The sequence below is a fragment of the Oratosquilla oratoria genome, chromosome 22 (assembly GCF_046742065.1).
Source record: "Oratosquilla oratoria isolate Oo_2021 chromosome 22, ASM4674206v1, whole genome shotgun sequence".
NCBI classification, from domain to species: Eukaryota; Metazoa; Arthropoda; class Malacostraca; order Stomatopoda; family Squillidae; genus Oratosquilla; species Oratosquilla oratoria.
Genome location: NC_134798.1, coordinates 57,049,761 through 57,070,309, shown reverse-complemented (window position 1 = coordinate 57,070,309; position 20,549 = coordinate 57,049,761). Strand labels below are relative to the sequence as shown.

Genomic DNA, 20,549 nt, shown 5'->3' with positions numbered 1-20,549 from the left:
AAAGAAAAAAAAAATCCAAACTTGCGGGCCTGTTGTGCTTCCAGATAGTGTTGTGTTATCCATTTGATAGTGTTCTGAGCGAATCCAAACGAAAAAGACGGGCAAGTGAACCAAGACGAGAACGCAACGATGAGGAATCGAATCCTAATGGGATAAGTGATGACTTCGAGTCCTTTTACCCCCAGGAACCATTAGGGTCAAGCATGTAGCTCAGATCTGCTGTAAAAAGATGTGCATTTTTTCCCTACAAACCCTCTAGAACATCTCTAGGGTGGACAAACGTGCAGATCTTTTGCTGGTTGCCTGGAACTGGCACATTTGTGACCCTATCAAATTTGTTTTCACATGACAAAATAAAAAACATTAACTCATATTCAATCCCTGACTGTTTTTTACCTATTCATAATTTCTCAAAAATATATATGGCACAGATTGTCCAATGTCTGCTTTCAAATTATATGATGGCATGCCTCCCTTAGGTGACTATGACAAATTTGTGGCATTATATAGTATGAAAATCACTTTCGTTTCATCACATATTTAACTTTTTTTATGGAATATCATTCTTTTTTTATTATATTTGACTTGCTCAGAGTGTGGATATCATCTAAGATCATTGAATATAAATATGATGTGCATAGTTGCTATTTTGAATATGTAGTAGAAGAAATGTTACCGCTATCACTAAATCAGAAAATTATGAGAAACAAAGTTATGCTTCTAGGGTACTGAAATTAAATACAATTGCCATTGCATAAACACGGCAAAGGAAACATGGACTGGAAGTGAAGCGTTTATTCCTGACGTTTCGTCTAATGAGAAAGGCAATAGACGAAACGTCAGGAATAAACGCTTCACTTCCAGTCCTCCATGTTTCCTCTGCCGTATTTATGCAACTTGTTCACATGGATTTACAATTACCATTACATTGGTCTTAATCAACAGCTTGAGGAAATATATACATAATTGGCGTTCTTATTGGCTTATGAAGAGTAGATGTATGTCTAAATTAGGAGAAACAGTAACAAATTCAATTGTGTTGGGTTCATTTTTGTTACTTGGTATTATTTGATATCTTGTGGTTAGGTTCGGCCGGACAAGCCAGGGAAATGAAACTAAGGCACACAAGATGTAACGTATACATAAATTAAATGCATACAGGACTAGAATTAGGTCCAGGGCGAGAGCCTACGAGTGTCGTGGGCTGGGAGCGAAGGGCCACTTGAAGCTTGGAGATGTCGTGCCCGAAGCGACTTGCTTGAGAGAACTTGCGACTTGCGACTTACAAGACCACCCGCTTGCGCGGGATCGGTTTTTGTTGGAGGGGAAGAAGGTCTGTAAGAAAATTAAAAGATACTAGTGTATAAAAGAGGGTTATTGCCACCGCGCGAAATAGCGAGCGATTAGGGGCGGTTGGTGGTCGTGGCTCGGGAGAAATGGACTGGGAACTTGGACGGCGGCGCCGACGCCGGGATTAAAATCACCAAAAGTTCGGAAAATGGTAGGAGGCGTAGTAGTAAAGGTGGAAAAACGATAAAATCTTTAGTGGGAGCTAAACTGAAATGAGATGTAGTATACGGGAAAGTTAGAAAGGAAGCGAATTTTAGTAAAAGAAAAAGTAAGTGTAGATATTTGTGCGTGGGTCGTGGTTATGTTCGTGAGAGGTGTATGTATCTTACGGGAAGTGAGTAGAGTTCACTTCCCGCGTGTAGAGCGCGTTCCTGATTAGTCCCAGGTAAGGCCTGAGTTGCCTGCTTTTCCCTAGGTTGGGTTTGAGATTCTGTAGAGTTGATTCAGTTGCGGTGCGAAGGGGGGCAGGCGGGCGGGTGTTGTATTATCTCTCTCCTTCCAATCACAACTCTGAAAGCAGAGAATTACGTGATTGGGAATTGTGTGTAAATGTCAGAAGTGTAAACTCGCTCGCCAGAGTCAGCAAAGAGGCCAGCGTTAGGTTGCGGGCCGGTTGGACAGAGAGGCGTCCCCATTCCTCTCCGTCAACCAGTCTGCGATCAGATGAGGGTTCTGAGTGAGAGTTGGGTTGGGCCTCTGCAAAGTTAGCGAGCAAGTGTGCGTGTGCCTTTTTTCTTCCAAGCACTACTCTGAAAACAGAGAATTACGTGACTTGGGAAATGTGTGTATTTGTCTTGGTGTAAACCCACCTGCCGACGTCAACGAAGAGGTCGGCCTGTGCCAGACCGGCAGCAGCAAAGGAGATACAACTCCTCGCCACCACCGGCCGGCGAAGATTCCTGGGCGTTTGTCGAGAGAGCTGGAGTGGAGAGACGTCCGACCTCTAGGAGCGCTGAGTTGATTCTCCGAAGAGGTGAAGAGGAGAACAGGGGTGGAAAGGGAGTTGGGAGATAGGGTTGATGAAAGAGTATTAGATTGGTTTGGACACATGGAAAGAATGAGTGAAGAAAGATTAGTAAAAGAGGTGTGAAAGGTAGAGGCGGAAGGAGTTAATATGAGAGGGCGTCGTATGATGAGATGAATGGATGGTGTAAAAGGGGCATTACGAAAGAGAGAAATGTCTGTTGAGGAAGGATGGGAGAGGACAAAAGATAGGGGGGATTGGAGAAGGGTTGTGTATGGATGATGCTGTGATGCATGAGGGGGAGAGGGTGGGGGATGGGGGGTGAGGAAGTGTGTGTGAGAAATTTGACACAGCCCGAGGGGATTTCTCCCCGTCTTCTCTTTTTCTGCATGAGGGGACGGAGAGGGGGGGTCGCCAAAGTAATGAAGCAGCCTTGCTGTGGATGTGCTGTGTCTTGTGATGCTGCTTCGGACCCAGGGCAGTGGACAGGATGCAGAGATGACCTGTCATCCAGGAGGTGCCAAGATGAGAGAGTGGGAGGAGGGTGGAGGGGAGTGGAATATATAGGGGGATGGAATGGGTGGGAGTGGTTTCTGTGCCTTTTTCTTTTTTGGCTACCCCCATGTTAGGGGGAGAGAGCCTTTGGTATATGTGTAAATATATATATATTGTATCTATATTTCAAGGGCTTTTTCTCCTTTAAAAGGAAAGTAGTCAAGTCAAAAGGCATGCACCCACTTCCACCCAGTCCACTCCTATCCACTGTCCTTGTTTTCCTTTCATCTTAACTCCTCATGGATGAAGGGTCAGAAGCAATGCAGCAAGTCACAGCATATCCACAGCAAGGCCTCTTCACTTAATTTCCAACCCCCCTCTCCATTCTTACATGGAGAGAAAAAAAAAAAAAAAAAAAAAAAAATATATATATATATATATATATATATATATGAATGTCAGGGTGGTGAGGAAAATACAGAAAATGGTGGGAGTTTTTATTTCCTTAAATTTTGTCCTTATCAAGAATTTCTCTCTGAGATTAGATGCCTGAAAGGCAGCATCAGACTGATTGTGATTTGTTTTATGTGATTTTGCATTTCTCAACAATTTTCAAACATCATGTTCTCATCATGCTCAGCCTTAGTTGCAAGTGCAATGGTAACATTATATTATCTAGATGTGGAAAAGTATTTTTAAATCCTTCACCTTCAACCAGTTAGTCCGTTACACTCTGAAAAGCAGCTACTCTATTTGTTACCCCCAAATAGTTTTCTACAGAATTCATGTACTTTCCAATGGCCTCAAAAGTAGTAGCCTATGTACTGTATTTGCCGACATCAAGGACGTACCCTAAGTTTAAAGTGCAAATTAAATAAATAAACATGAAAATGAGTTCTCAACACTCCCTTACCTTACTAAGATGTTTTGTGGGTGGTTTAGCAACTTGTAGATCATCTTGACCACTTGTAAACTGGATTTTATCAATTTATCCTTACAGGAGGTACCAAGATAAGAGGGAGGGAGGGTGGAGGGGAGTAGAATATGTAGGAAATGGAATGGGTGGGAGTGGTTTCTATGCCTTTTTCTTTTTGGCTACCCCTCATGTAGGGGGAAAAAGCCTTTGGTGTATGTATGTATGTACCCTTACAATATAGAAAAGGTAAGTTTACAGAATACATCCCAATGTTTGAATGCAGTAAGGTGACTTGGGTTCACTTGGTATATCATTTTTATTTTACTGTTTTTCAGTTCATTAATTTTTTATTATCATTATTATTTCTTTTTCAAGTTAACTTTTTCAGATATTCAATAAGCCTTTAGGAGGTTGACATATCAGCGAACTGAAAAAATAACAGATTACAGTACCAAGAAATGTATAAGGCATCACACAGTACATGTATATGTATATATATATATACACACACATTTTTTTCATACACCACTGGCTTTTCCCCCCTTACAAGGGAGGTAGACAGTCAAAAGACATAATTCCATTTCTACCTATTTCATCCCCACCCACTCCACTCCCATTCACCACCCCTCCCTCCATCTTTTCTTCGCTCCCCCTGGATGACAGATCATCTCTGCATCTTGCCCATTGCCTTGGGTCAGAAACAATGCAGCAAGACACAGTACATCCACAGGAAGGCCACTTCATTTAATCAGCAACCCTACCTCTCCATCCTCTCATACAGAAAAAGAGAGGACGAGAAATCCCTTTAGGTTGTGTCAAAATATCATTCACACAGAGTGATAGACACTTGGAACAAACTGGACAAGGAAATAGTGTGTGCAAAAACCATTCATGAGTTTAAAAGCAAACTCGACACTGTGAGATACAAAGGGGGGACACCATGAGCGTAGCTCCCCTTCCCGCAAAATACAACTAGGTAAATACATAACCACTCCCTAACTCACCAACCCCTAACCACTCCCTTTCATGCATCACAGCATCCTCCATATACAACCATTCTTCACTCACCCCTATCTTTGGTCTTCTCCCGTCCTCAACAGACATCCCCCTCTTTCTCAATGCCCCTTTTACCCCATCCATCCATCTCATCCTCAGTAGCACCCTCCTATTCACTCCCTCCACCTCTGCCTTCTACACTTCTATTACTAATTTTTCTTCACACATTCTTTCCATCTGTCCATACCATCCCAATACTCTTTCATCAATACTATATCCCAACTACTTTTCTACCCCCATTCTCCTCCTCACCTCCTCATTTTTCACTCTATCCAGCCTAGTAACCCCTACCATACTTCTCAGAAATTTCACCTCAAACATATTTGAATGCTTCCTCTCCTCTCATATTTCTGCCACATACAATGCTGTCAGCACAATCACACCTTAGTATCCATTCCTAAATGTCTATTTCTCATTACACTTTCTAATCCCCTGAGGCATTTACTTGCTTCTTTCAATCTACATTCTACCTCCACTCCTTTTCCTACCATATTCGCCCCCAAGTATCAAAGGTATCCACTTTCTCCAGTTTCTCTCCCTTAATACTCACTTCCAATTTGCTGCCATCCTCTCCCCTTGAATACCTCATCACCTTACTTTTACCCACATTTACCTTCAACTTCCTGTCACACATCTTCCCAAACTCCAGCACAAACTTCCTTAATACCTCCTCTGATCCTGCTACAAGTGCAGTATCATCAGCAAACAACAACTGTCTTATCTCCCTTTTTTCTCCATTTGCTTTAAGCATCACCAATCCCCTCCCCATTACCTTTGCATTTACCTTCTGCACCACCTTATCCTTATACACATTGAGTTGCCATGGCAACATGATACATTCCTGGTGAAGTCCCACCTTTACCTCAAACCACTCACTCTCTCCATTTCTAATTCTAACACAGGCTCTACTACTCTCATAAAAACTCTTGACTGCTCTTAACAGCTTTCCTCCTATCCCATATATCTGCAATACCTCCCACAGTGCCTTCCTGTCTACCCTGTCATAAGCCTTTTCCAAATCCATAAAGGCTCAAAAAACATCCTTATCCTTTGCTAAAGCTTTCTCACATGTCTTACCACAAGAATCTGATCCGTACAACCCCTACCTTTCCTAAACCCACACTGTTCCCCATCAATTACTCCCTCTGTTCCTCTCCTAATTCTCTCAATCCTAACTACACTCAACAAACTGATCCCCCTAAAACTGCTGCACTCACATTTGTCCCCTTTTCCCTTATAAAGCTGAACTATATAGGCATTCCTCCAGTCCTCCTGCACTCTATCTCTTTTGGACAAACATTAAACAACCTCACTGACCAATCCACCATCACTGTACCTTCCTTTTTTAAACACTTTGCATGACACCTATCAAACCCAGGTGCCTTGCCTGCTCTCATAATTTTAATAACTGCTTTCGTCTCATCTTTTCTTATGTCTCCCCCATTTTCCTCATTCATCACTTGTCATTTTCTTAGTGCCTCCCACTGCAGTGGAAGTATATATATATATATATATATATATATATATATATATTATATATATATATATATATATATATATATATACACACACACACATACTTTGCACTACACATCTTCCTGTACAATATACAAAATATGAAAAAATCAAATAGTACAGATGGGAAAAGAGAGAGAGAGAGAGAGAAAGAGAGAGTGAGAGAGAGAGAGAGAGAGAAAGGGCCAGTCCTAAGGTTGATTTGGCACAATGTATGCACACCCTGAAGAGATTCCTAGGAGCATACAGACTAAGGTACCACAAAAGCTATTATCTTAAGCTAAAAATTATCATAAAACAAGGAAAATTGGGCAAATGAATTTCTTTGTGACATATCTAAATAATGTAAGGGACAAGGTAATAAAACACCGCAAATGTTGTTCTCTGTATTGGTGTAAAGGAGGCAGTATGAAATACTGGAGTATAAAGATAAACTAGCAGGCCACTTCATTGGTAACTAATTCATCACAGTAAGGGGTAATCAAGTCCACTGATGCCTGCAGCTCACAAAAAGGACTCCTGGTGATAAGACACTGCCCAACCCTGAAGAGCTCCTCCAAGTGTAAGCCTTTCCACCTGCCGACACATTCGCCGTGGACCACAAGTGAATACACCCACCCGTGTACTGAAAAGAAAACTTATAATACAATCATACATTGATAATCATAAAGTGGTTAACCAATAAGCACTTCATTAAGTTAATTAATTTATTAGCATCCAACAACTCAATGACTGGTGTGCATAAATCTACATCGATTATAAAGCAAGTAAAAATTATAGTTTAATTATTTTATATTAAAAACTGATATACCGTAATTACCGGTATATAAGGTGGAGTCAGCATTAGCACTGGTATCAGCAACTAAAAGTGAATAGGACTTGGTATCGGCATTGGCAATTAATAGTAAATAGGAATCAGCATTGGCATCAGTATCAGTAAAAAAAATGGAATCGGCACACCCCTATTTAGTATGTGGGCATATGTTTGTCACAGGTTTGGCACAATGTGGCTTGGGTATGAGGAACTATTTGATTCCTCTCGGAGAATTATTATTCTATTTCATTGTGAAGTTTGTGGAATTCAGTTAGCCAGTGAAATTCCCATGTCTTGTCAGTGGTGATATCATGTCACTGGATTAACAGCTTGAAAATTTAAATAACCGTAATTCAGTGCTTTACAGTATTTCCTTTATTTCTATGGCAAGCAATCTTTGGAACCACATGTGCGAAGTATGTAAAAATAAACCCACGTACCTGCTATAAGTGGTGATCCATTCTCGGAAGAGAGCTTTCCATTCTGGTCTTCCAGAATATATACGTGGTATTAGACAAGCAAACTCCTGTCCAAACATAGACTGAAAGCCAACCATCAGAAATAAGTACAGGGGAGCAAAAGAAATGATTAAAGGAGAAAGAAGAGAAATTAATCAATTACTAAGATTCTTTGTTGATTAAAGGAGAAAGAAGAGAAATTAATCAATTACTAAGATTATTTGTATGTCAAGAATGCAAAATCATGTAAAACATTTGCCTTTTACTGTTTTTTTTTTGTTTTTTTAGCACAGCTGGGTACTGTAGATCATTATCCTAAGTAAGAGGAGTCAGAAATAGTGACTGCAGAGTATTGATATAATAATGTAGGACTCAACTTTAAACATATTGCATTGAAATTTATGGCCACTGACCTATCTTTAGTATAATAAATATTTGGAAGAGGCTTAAGATATCCATTCAATTGTATTGTACAGTACTACAAAATATCAGGATATTTCATATTGAATGTGAAATAATTTATCTCAATTTTAATGTTGTGATGAAATATTTCATCACAATGGCACTGAAATAATATGATAATCAACTTTTGCCTGGGGACGTATGCAGTGTTCTCTGAACTGTGTACATCCAACTTAGTTGAGCTTATATCATATTGTAAGCTTCATTGACATAGTTACCTTTTATGTGGTATATGGGAACTATTACACTGTATACAACCCTATTGGGCAAGGGTTTATAACCTGTTTCCTTATGTATATCCTACTTATGAAATTCTGTTCCTCAGTCTCCTGGAGATCAATTCAACACTGAATAAAATCGCAAGGCAGCTACTACCACTAGTATTTGGTTTATAAACCCCTTGTGAAACTCTACCCTTCTTGGGGAACACGGGCCCAAGATTAACCACTTCGGTACGATGACGCTTACATAGGTGTCATGAGTCATGAGTGGGTACATGAGGACGCCGACATCAGTGTCTTGATTATATATATTTTTTGTAGTTGTACACAAGTTATCCACAGGTTTTGTGAACTGGTTTGATCACATTTTCTGTGTTTATTATCACTCTGAGTAAAAGATAATGAGTAATACAGAAGTGACTTTATATTTTATAATGCGAGTAGTGTGACAAATTACATATGACAGCCAATGCTGCACATGAAAATTTGAGTCATACTGAAGTGGTTAAGGACCACACCTTTAGGGGTGCCAAGCTGATAAGTCCAAATGATTTCCTGGGGCCAGTTTGCCTGCTTAACCAAGCTTTGTATATGCAAATGACACATCATATTAAAAGACGACACTAAACATTGGAGGGAGCCTGACACATAATGAAGAACATATGTGACAGGGCTAATGCACTGGAGCAGCAGTGGTGCATTAAGACTAACATGTTGAAATGCAATTATTTCATCCACAGCAGAACCACCAGAACAATCACGGAAATCCCTCTCAAGATAAACAACACAAACATCCCGATGAAGAATCATGCGAGTGTGCTGCATACTACGCAGAACAGTTGCCTGACCTGGATTCCACATTTTTGCATACAGAGAACAAAGACTAAAGCTGCATTGGACAAGCTAAAATACTTCAGAGCCACAACAATGCCCATCAATCATCAACTGTGCCTAGCGCTGCTCAGACCAATATTGTGCCACTCTCCAGGATCAAGAAAGATAACATGACTTACAACTACTCCCACCAGAAGATACAGGAGATTGTTGTCCATTTTATCCCCAGTTCAAAATGGAGCAACTTCAGAACCTCTAAATCATTTCATTATGCTGTAAATATCCATCCACTCGCCCAATACAAACATAATCTGCAATCCAGACATCTCTAAAGACTTCATACCAAATATGAAAAGCTAATATGACACATAATGCCCAGACCACCCCATGCAGACTATTTATCTTCTGCTCCGCCCCCCAACCTGGATAAATAACAACTCATGTCTGATCTGTACCCTACCAACTATGATTGACCTAAGCTGACTATAATAATTATAATGTGCCACAGACTCTATCTAAGTACCACAACATAATCCCTCTACTGCTTTCAAAGGAGTACTATGTATTTACCTATACCAACAATGACAGCCTTGCTCAACATACACTATAAATATATGCCATACACCATAAAAATACACCATCGATTGAGTTAACTTGAATTTTGTTTAGATAATAAAAAATGTTACACATTACTAACAAATTAGAATAATCACATTTTAGAAAGGTGTCCAATGTTTTGGCACCTGTTTGGTCCTAAAGGAGCCAAAAGACAGGAGTTTTACTGCATATTTGTATAAGCAATGAAAACTATTCATCATCGCAAGCCTTTTCCTTCCATGAGATTCACACTCACCTTGACTGTCTGCTGTGCCACTGGTCTGGTTACATGCAGCCGCAGTTCAAGCCTGTCTTCTTCCTTGGCCCTCCAGAGAGCATGAAGGAGTGCAGTTAATAGATGAGCCTGACAGAGGAACATCCCTGCATCCCTAACTACCCATATCGCATGGACACGTTGGGGGAAGTCATTCTGAGGGTGTGCTGCTCCTGATATTTTATCCGCCTGATTTGGTGCTGAACTGGCAGATGAAGTACGTTTTGTGTATCTGTTGATAAAGTTAACCATACTTATAAAGTTTGATATAATACTTTTTTGTGTGTGATAATGGTCAAAGGTCCACATGGCTATAAAGACCTGGTGAACGTCTGCATAGATTTTTGTTTGTCTTATGTTTGATGGTTTTCTTAAGCTAAAAGCCAATCCCATGGTTGAAAGAGTTTCAGAAGCCTTGATAGTAGTTTTTCACACACTTTAGTCTGGTAAATGTTGTATGACTTTATCTCAAGGTGGAATTGACCCACAATTAAAACAGTTATTGCATAGCTAATCAAGGCAATGGGCTGGAGAAAGACCCAGAAGATAGCCAGTAATAAGAGAATGAAAACACTTTGTTGAAAATGAACAACAAAGATGTTTCATGGATCACTAATGTGATTCTAAATAAAAAGATATCTCAAAGAAAATAACTTTTTACAATATTCTGTTTTTACATAAACATAGATATTCTAAAGGGCTGGCAGCAACTCAGGAAACTAATTCTAACACACGATGAGGAATGACACATGGAGTAAGGAATGACACTGCTATGGGAAGAAGACAAAGAAGAAAGATCTGTACTCCCACCCCACCTACAGTCAAGCTAAACGACTTCTTAACCTAAACACCTTGGCTTGGGAAAAACATATTTTACCATCACGGAGTTTCACCATGATGTGTATAAGAACGCCGGTCATGACTTTGTTCCACTTCTTAGTGAAGAGATTTACTCACTTTCAAGCTGCCCCAATCATACATACATATACCAAAGGCTTTTTCCCCCTACATGGGGGGTAGCCAAAGAGAAAAAGGCATAGAAACCACTCCCACCCATTCCATTTCCTATATATTCCACTCCCCTCCACCCTCTTCCCTCCCTCTTATCTTGGCACCTCCTGGATGACGGGTCATCCTATTATGCCTCCTATAAACTAATGAGTGGATAAGGAGGAGGGATTGCTGTATGGTGAAGTTAAGGAAGTAAAGCAGTTTCAGATGTTCGGTCCTGCTGTGGAAGAGCTGTTACAATGCTTTTGACCTAAGCCAGGGTGACCTTTCAACACCAAGAAGACCACTTCATTAAATCAGCAACCCCCACCCTCTCTGTCCCATCATGCAGAAAAGGAGAAGATGGGGAGAAATCCCTTCGAGCTGCATCAATTTATTTCTCACACATACTCCCCCACCCCCCACCCACTCCCCCTCATGCATCACAGCATCATCCATACACAACCATTCTCTATTCACCACTATCTTCTGTCCTCTCCCATCCTTCCTCAACAGACATTCCCCTCTTTCCCAATGCCCCTTTTATCCCATCCATCTATCTCATCCTAGGTCGACCCCTCATGTTCACTCCTTCCACCTCTGCCTTCCACACCTCTTTTACTAGTCTTTCTTCACTCATTCTTTCCGTGTGTCCAAACCATCGATGAGTGAGAATGAAGGGAAGTAGGATGTGAGCCAGTTGTCTGGGGAGGACTTTGCATTTGTGACTGTTGGTAGTAGAGATTGAGAAGGTTTGTGAGGAGAAAGGTGGAAATAAATGTAAGCAGAAGGTGATGAGATGTGCAAGAAGTGACTGTGGTGGTGGTTTGGAGGTGAATTTAAAAGAAATGACGAGAAGACGGTGCAAGTGGAGAGCTTTACAGATTTGGAATCACATGTAACTTGGAATGGAAGGGTGGAGATAAAGGTCAATCATAAAGTAAGGGAAGCAAGTTAATGTTACCTCTACTCCTCCATTCCTTACTGCATGTGAATTTCTAAAGCAATTTTCTCATGGCCTGGAGAATGTGGCAAACAAGCTCAAGTGTGGGGTGGGCAGAGGGTGCATATATGCTTTAGTTGGTTACCTCTCTTATCAGGGTGTAGTACATACATTACTCTGAACATAGTGATATATACATTTTCTGTCCTATGTAACATCTTAGCTGTAAATTCCCTGTCCATACTTGAATATGCATCTTACATACATATACCAAGGCTTTTTCCCCCTTACACGGGAGGTAGCCAAAAAGACATACATACATATACCAAGGCTTTTTCCCCCTTTCAAGGGAAGTAGCCAAAAAGGAAAAGGCATAAAATCATTCCCACTCATTCCATCCCTGAATACACTCCACACCCTTCCACCCTCCCTCTCATCTTAGCACCTCCTGGATGACAGGTCATCCCTGCACCTTGTCCCTGCTCTTTGTCCCTGTGGTGGGGGAAAAGAATACTGCCACCAAGTAATTCCACTTGGGTCGTAAGAGGCGAGAAGAAAGGGACGGGGATTGGGACTAGGCATCCTTCTCCTTGTAGCCTGACAGGGGACATTCCTAAAAGAAAAAGGCATAAAATCATTCCCACCCATTCCATCCCTGAATCGGAATAAGCATCTTAATACTTACAAAAGATGATAAAGAGTGGCAGCAAGGGGTGTTATACCTATACCCCCAGCAGCTGCAATAACGACTGGGTAATGTCCCATGTCTTGACTAGGGCTGCTGAAAGGACCATCCACATGCAGTCTGAGGGTTGCAGTTGTAGAAAAAAATTAATTAATTTAAATCTTATCAATGTGTTTGATATACATCAACAGAAATATATTGATACTGACTTATTACCCACTTTCAGAGAAAATTAGAATCAGAGATGAAGTAATCCGTATATTTTGACAACTGGATTTGGTCCTCTTCAGAGGATAAGTACAGAGGGATGTAAGAGCACAAAGAATATTTACAGATGTGAGGCAAAACTAAAACGAAACGAGGGAAGACTCGTGTGGGGAGCCCAATTGACCTCTGGTAAGGTCAACTCTCAATTTCATGACCTTATGAATGGTCAACTGGACTCCTCACCTCGCTAAGGATGTCACTTGAGTCTTCTGTTATCTCCTTTTAGTATTATCTCACATCTCTATATATTCTTTGTGGTCTAACCTCCCTCTGTACTTATCCTCTGAAGAGGACAAAAGTTAGTGGTTGAAATATAAGGATTACTTCATCTCTGATTTTAATTTCCTCTGAAATTGGGTAATAAGGTTGAATTTTACTTATGTGCTACTATATCATATTACTCTAATATTGATACTGACTAAAGTTTGTCATATATCAAATAAATCTTTCTTTGGACTTTTGACATATACAGATAAATTTTCAAAAACTTCAAATTTAATTACCTGGCATTGGGGTTAATTGATAAATGAGCTATGTACTTTGTACTAGCTTCCATCATTGCAGCACATTCACTAGCAGTGGGTAAGGAGTTCTTGGCATCATTTCGGCCATGACACCTCATTTCTCTCTCCCTTTTCCCACAACCACTGGAAGCACCTTCTTTTTTTCTAAAGCTACATCTATCCTCTCTCTCATTTATATATACTATAGAATGTTGTTGACATGTTATTGCAGGGTGATGAATATCTTGTACAACTAAGGGTGACTGAGTATGAGTTAAAGAAGGGTTAGGTAAGGAGGATGATATATGTGATGACAGCTGATGTTGATGAAAATTTATGTGAGAAGACTTGTCATCATCCCATTGATGAGAGTGAAGCATATGGTGATGATGATGTGGAAGGTTGTGACTGGGTTGCAAGGGGTGGGAGACGTGTGGAGGCAGCGATAAATGACGACTTGAGAGAAATGAGGCCACACGCCCACTCCAGTCTCCCTTGGCACGCATATGCAGAGTAAAAGTGTGCGGATCACCGGCAGGATACTGTAAGAGAAGAATTAATAAAAAAAAATTCATAAACAACACACATATGCCACTTATACCAGTGCTGTATATTCAAAAACATTAATTACAGTAAACCCTCGATATAACGGATCTCGTTATACTGGATATCGGATATAACAGACAAAAAATCTGACCGGACAAATCCTCGTTATAATGGATCTTTAGATATAACAGCAGACCCCTGTCCCCATGTCATTCGTTATATTGAGGGTTTACTGTAATTTCTAATCCTACTAATTTCTAATACTGGACAAACTTTGGGATATAATGGATCTGTTTGGTATTTCCATTGGATATAATGGATCCTTGGTTATAACAGATCTTTGGATATAACAACAGACCCGTCTCCATATCATCTGTTATATTGAGGATTTACTGTATTATCTTACCATATAAATAGGTGTTTAACTTAATGATGAATAGCTAGTCATTAAAAAAACACAGGATACAAGAAGTGCTTCAGGACTCAATGTTCACTGATGAAAATCATGTTAAAGTTACCAGTTCAGGTGGCTTCTTTCTATTTCTTCAGTATTAATCTTAATAATTCTTTACAATAGGAAATGTTTCCTTCCTCTTATAATCTATTTTGCTTTAATATTATCTTTAAAGAACTCAGTGTCTTAGATTGTTACCTCTTTACACATTTTTCCTTCTCACAACAAAGAGTCTAGGTGTGATATGACTAATCACATTTATCTAATTGTTGTAAATCCATAAAAGCTAGCCTCAGACTCATACCTTTCCATACATTTTTTCCTCCCATCACTTTAGCTGTTTGTCCATGCTTGAGATGCTACCATCTCTCGTTAAAAAATAAATAAATAACATACATTCATACATATACCAACGACTTTTTCCCCCTTACACGGAGGGTAGCCAAATAAATAAATAAATAAATAAAATTAATAAATAAAGGCAGAAGGTAAACTTACTGAAGTGATAGTAAAAGGGTGCCATTCAAGCCGAGAAATTTTAGGACACTGCACCAACACATACTGTAAACAAGACGAGAACAAACAGATGCTCAGAATCAGCTTTAAGCAAAAGTATGAATTTCATAGAATAATATGATTTCTCTCATGAAAATGCTCCATTTCGTACTAGAGTTAGCTTTCAACAATCACATTTGATTTAGACCAATACTTTCTTATTGGTACTCATATTTTTACAGTTATTACAAAATTCTGTTGATGTATAAGCAGCAAATCTGGAAAGATTTAACACAATTCCTAATAGGAGTAAAAAGCAAAAAGTTGCAAGTTATCATTATCATATTTAAATTATATATCTACAACACTTTACACCATATTCCTTAAAAAAAAAAAAAAAAAAAAGACTGATATTTAAGAAACTTGTCCCAATTACCTGGCCTGGTTTACACTGAAAGTTTTCTTGTCTAATTTTAACTTCCAGGACGTCACATGGATATGAGGTTAACGCCAGCACCTGAACAGGTGGACGTCGGCGTAGCCACCTGAGTGTAAGGTCAATGGCATACACCACAGCTGCTGCAGATACCCATGCCCAAGTCTGGAGAATAAAATTTTATTTACTTAATTGTAACATACAGGAAAGGAACTATTCTTATGGAGTTCTGTCTATTTTTCTCCATCTATCATACATACATCTTTTTGGCTACCCCCCCCCATGTAAGGGGGAAAAAGCCTGTGGTATGTATGGTATCATACATACATACATATACCAAAGGCTTTTTCCCCAATATAAGGGAAGTAGCCAAAAACAAAGTCATAAAAAACACTCCCACCCATTCCATCCCCATCACACTCCACTCCCCTCCACCCTCTTCCCTCCCTCACATCTTGGCACTTCTTGGATGATGGGTCTTACCTGCATCTCGCCCACTGCCCTGGGTCAGAGGCAGTGTCACAAGACACAGCACATCGACAGGAAGGCCACTTCATTAAATTGGCAACCCCCTTCTCTCCGTCCCCTCACACAGAAAAAGAGAAGACAGGGAGAAACCCTCCGGGCCACGTCAAATCACTTCTCACACACTGTGTCTACCTAATTGTAACATACTGGACCACTTTCATGGGATTCTGTCTATTTTTCTCCATCTACTATACATAGTAATCTTTGATAGGATTATGTGTTCTGTAAGGCATGTCAGTCTTTTTCTTCTGTTTGTCTGTTTGATGCTGCCTGAAGAGAGTTCTCCCCGTCTTCTCCTCTTCTGCATGAGGGGACAGATAGGGGGGAAGGGGTCGCTGATTTAATGGAGCAGCCTTGCTGTGGATGTGCTGTGTCTTATGACACTGCTTCTGATCCAAGGCATGAGATGCAGGAATGACCTGTCATCCAAGAGGTGCCAAGAGTGGAGTACAGTGAGACATCTCATTAACGGACATTAATTAGCTGTGTTTTGGAGTGGTTTTCAGGTGGCATAGTGATTGCACGCACTAAAAAACAGCACCAAAAAACACAGCGAAAACACCGCAAACACAGCTAATTAACGTCCTTTAATGAGAGGTCTCACTGTCTGTTGAAGATAGAATGAGTGGGAGTGGTTTTTGTGCCTTTGTTTTTTGGCTACCTCCCTTATAAGGGGGAAAAGTCTTTGATATATGTATGTATGTTGTCTGTCTGCACACAACATATCTCAAAAAGCTCATTGGTCAAGGAAGGGTTTATTGGAACCTGAGGTGCATCTAGATCTGAATGAATAACCAGGATTTGTTTTCTAATACAGTAAACCCTCGATATAACGGATCTTGATATACCAGATATTGGATATAACGGATCTCGATATACCAGCTATCGGATATAACAGATCTCAATATGCCAGATATTGGATATAACGGATCTCGATATATCAGATATCAGATATAACAGACAAAAAATCTGACCGGACAAACCCTCACTATAACGGATTAAAATCTGTTATAGCAAAGGATCCTCAGTTATAATGGATCTTCGGATATAATGACAGCCCCCCACCCCCATATTGTCCGTTATATCGAGGTTTTATCTTATGGCTGACTAGGGTGACAATGACAGTGGTATGTACTATGAGTATTTTTTAATTACTTACAATATCTACCTATATATAGATTAAAGGACTAAAGTAATCTTTAATTTTGCTCAGTTCAGCAGAAATTAACAATGATTTAATCTAAACCTTTATATGCTTTAAGTGTGAAGTACAAATAGTATATACACTGCACTGTCTCTTAAAGGTCTTGACTAGTTATCAGTGGTTTAAACCTACTTTGGAATGTATGGAGACAAAGATGGGAGGTTGAGAACACTTTAGAATTTCTCTTCCTCCCATGTCTTCTTTCTCACTGCCATAACCTTTTGGACTTGGTTCTGGGAAACCGTAACCCGGTTCTGGCTCAGGAAATCCTGCAAATAGAAGACCAAGATTATATTTCATATTGTTGGTTGAGATGTAAATGTGTGAAATAATGCAGGGATGGAATGGGAGGGAAAAGTTTTTATGCTTTTGTTTTTTTGGCTACCTCCCTTGTAAGGGGAAAAAAAGCCTTTGATATATTTATATGTATGTATGTAAGAACATTTTATTCTTGTGTGCAGGTGAGAGCTTGTTTTTCTTATTTTCTTTTTACTTATGTCTGTCTCTCTCTTTTTTATTTCTATTTTTAAAGGATATATTGATTTTTTATTACCGTAATGACACCTTCCGATGATGCCAACAGTGCCGGTGTTCATGATAGCATAAATGAACAACCTAGTTCTTGGTGGGCCTGCTGTCGCAAACACTGTATGCCTGGCAACTTGAATGCAATGTCGCACCGATTTGAATGCGATATTGCAGCGACTTGACTGTAATGTTGCGGTGACTTGAATGTATAATGTCGCAAAGCTGTGTGATTCTAACACAGGAAGTACTGTGCTTGGACTGGTGTTGTAATGAGGACTGAACTGGTTCTATCATTGTAGCAGCACCAGATAACAGTTATACTGGTATTTCCTACGCAAACTAAACTACAGACTGCATAGGGAGATGTTTTGGATCATGCTTAGAATTCCAAAATCTTGAGAGTTGGAATTTGAAGTGTAAAAGATATATATATATATATATATATATATATATATATATATATATATATATATATATATATTGCTCACCGGTCAAAAATAGATCAGGTTTTTAAAGAAAGCATTCACATGGAAAAATTGAAAAATAAACTATTAGATCAAATAAGAGGAAATCATATGCTAAGGAAAGTTGGTTGACATTGCAGAAGAGACGAGTAACTTTTTTAAAAAGTCATGAAAAAGAGTGAGAGAGAGAAACAGGCCAATACTGAGAAATGGAAATTTTGATGGAAAGTTAAAAGAGATTTCATAGTAGTTTATGTACCACCCAAGACGAAGGCATTAAATGATGAAGATTACAAAATATTATTGTTAGATATCTAGCCATTTAGAGAAAATGACAGGACAAAGTGATGATATAATTCCAATAGATAACTTCAACTGCAAAGAGGTAAATTGGGAGGCATGGTTAAAAGTAGTCATCCTTCCTTTGCCTCTGCTAGAATGGTATCACCTTTCCCACCATTCATCACTGCATTATGTATGAGTATATGCCTTATTTTACCTGCTTCTTCAGAAAGAAACATCCAATCTTCAAGAGGTTCAGGAAAACCCTCAACATCATCATCTGCTACTCCAGCAGTACCTGCAAGAGAAAAGCTTTGAGAGGATATGAAGACAAACCTGTGTATATAAATGTCCTCTTTTAAGCATGGATACAGACTGCATAAGTTTTATGCAGTCAATTTTTTTCTGAACTTTAGTGATATTCCTACAGACTACAGTCATACAGACTTCTTCTATGATTGGGGACTTGTCTCCCTTCAAAATAGAATACTGTTCAATTTCAACTTCTACTATCTCTCCTTTCTGCTACCTATGGGCCTGAGGACTGTTGCCATCCACTGTGGAGCTGTGATCACCCAGTGAGTGAAATTTAAGGCAATATTTATTAGTAAAAGGCAAGGAGAATATAGAAAATTCTCGTCACACCTTTTCTTTATAGTCATACCATTGCCTTTGTGCTCCTGTTGCTGGAGAAGATGAAGGTGATGCAGAGTACAGCCTGGCACATGGGATTCAATGTTGGCCTGTTCCTTCAGAATTCCACTGCAAAGAATAAACCACATCATCAGTGCACCAAATTTTGCACATTTTTGTTTACAAAGAACTGAAATATTCGTCTCCAATAATCACATACACAATTGTTCTTAACAGTGGTGATTCCACCGGACTGGGGGATTTAACTTACAAAATGTCCATCATTTCTCCACCCTAAGTATATCTCGCCTAAAGAGCTAAACCCTGTAATGATCAATCAATTGATTAAATATTTTCACCAGATCTCCCTTGCTGGAGACCTGAGACTTTCATGAAACCAGCCACGGCCATCATTTCTGCCTCAGATCAATCACAAAATCGATTTTGTGTTGACAAGTACCTATGTGTTGTGGTCCTGCAAGATGGACTGCAAAGCTTCCCATTTTCAAAACTTGTCAACCTCCTCACCTCTATCAGAAAGTGCATCATCCAGGGGCTGATTCTCAGTCTCCAGACTGGGCTTAATAATATCTATCAGCTTCAACTGTGTTTCTTACACTTCACACATAGAAAGCCGACAACTGCTCCCTTTCCCTTAACTCTTTCAGCTACCATTGTTTCTACATTAGTGAGGGTACTACACAAAGTTTACAGCCAACACCTATTTGGTGACAAATTACTTTATGTGATGTTGCTGTACTCTCTGTTGGCAAACTTACGTTTACCCTTCAGTTGACCAACAGACGCGAAACTGAGTGGTTGTGTGGGTGCGTATGCTTGTGCGTGTGTGTGCTTCGTCCCGTAGCGCCCATAGTCTGTTCTTGTCAACACCCTGTGCAAGTTGAACACAGGCAATTTTGAAGTGGCGACCTTGAGCACCACTGTGTGTGTGCCCCTCGAGGGCTTGTGACTTTTGTCTTTAGCAGTGAGGCCATAGCGTTCTACAGTGAGTGTTTGGTGACCTGAACGTGCCCGTGTGCGACGGTAAGGTCGCGAGTGTCGGCTCTCGACCATCGAACACAGTGGCCAGTTGCCTCAGACACGGATCACTCTCCTCCGCCCAACCAACACAGCCCGTGTCCATACATCACTCCCGTCTCTCATCCACTGTTGACGTCTACGCTGGTCGCTTGAAGCGCCACGCACCACCATGATCACAAAGGATGTTCCTCCTGGAGGCTAACAGCTGAGGACACCGTCTCAGGGGAGAGACTCGGAGGAGCCTCCCTGACAGGCGAAGAAGGCCATCCCTCCCAAAGAGGCCACTGTGGTCCACGCTTTTCTCCCGATCACGGATCACATCGAGGCTCTACCGTCACCGGCCACCCCTGTTCCAACCCTAACCCCATGGACCGTGCGACCATCATCGAGAGCACCCAAAACGCTGTATTCCCCAGAACCTCCACCTCCCCCCCCTCCAGGTCCTACAACTTCCAAACCCACCTCGGTTCCTGTGGCCCCTCCCATTCTCCTGCCACACCCTCTATGAGCTTCCTGCAGGCACCAGAACCGCTTGAGAAATTCAAGGTGCCGAGCAACACCGGTTTCAACAACGTCTACGAGGTTGTCATGGCC

At 40.3% G+C, this 20,549-nt stretch overlaps 1 protein-coding gene across 3 annotated transcripts in view; it reads right to left on the bottom strand.

Annotated features, from left to right (window-relative positions):
• Positions 1-6,650: 6,650 nt before the first annotated feature.
• LOC143037607 (NADPH oxidase 4-like) overlaps positions 6,651-20,549 on the bottom strand; it is a 199,052-nt gene continuing 185,153 nt past the window's right edge. Inside the window, exons 8-18 of one of the 3 annotated variants that reach the window (XM_076206094.1) lie at positions 18,946-19,043; positions 18,499-18,579; positions 17,140-17,276; positions 15,276-15,440; positions 14,843-14,905; positions 13,345-13,886; positions 12,575-12,694; positions 9,939-10,188; positions 7,551-7,651; positions 7,117-7,158; positions 6,818-6,921 (exon numbers count right to left, since the gene is read on the bottom strand). In XM_076206094.1, coding sequence (XP_076062209.1) covers positions 7,152-7,158; positions 7,551-7,651; positions 9,939-10,188; positions 12,575-12,694; positions 13,345-13,886; positions 14,843-14,905; positions 15,276-15,440; positions 17,140-17,276; positions 18,499-18,579; positions 18,946-19,043 — 1,564 coding nt within the window. In that variant the 3' untranslated portion in view covers positions 6,818-6,921; positions 7,117-7,151. Of the gene's footprint in view, positions 6,922-7,116; positions 7,159-7,550; positions 7,652-9,938; positions 10,189-12,574; positions 12,695-13,344; positions 13,887-14,842; positions 14,906-15,275; positions 15,441-17,139; positions 17,277-18,498; positions 18,580-18,945; positions 19,044-20,549 lie in introns of all 3 variants that reach the window. The other 2 variants (XM_076206093.1, XM_076206091.1) reach the window with 2 other exon arrangements.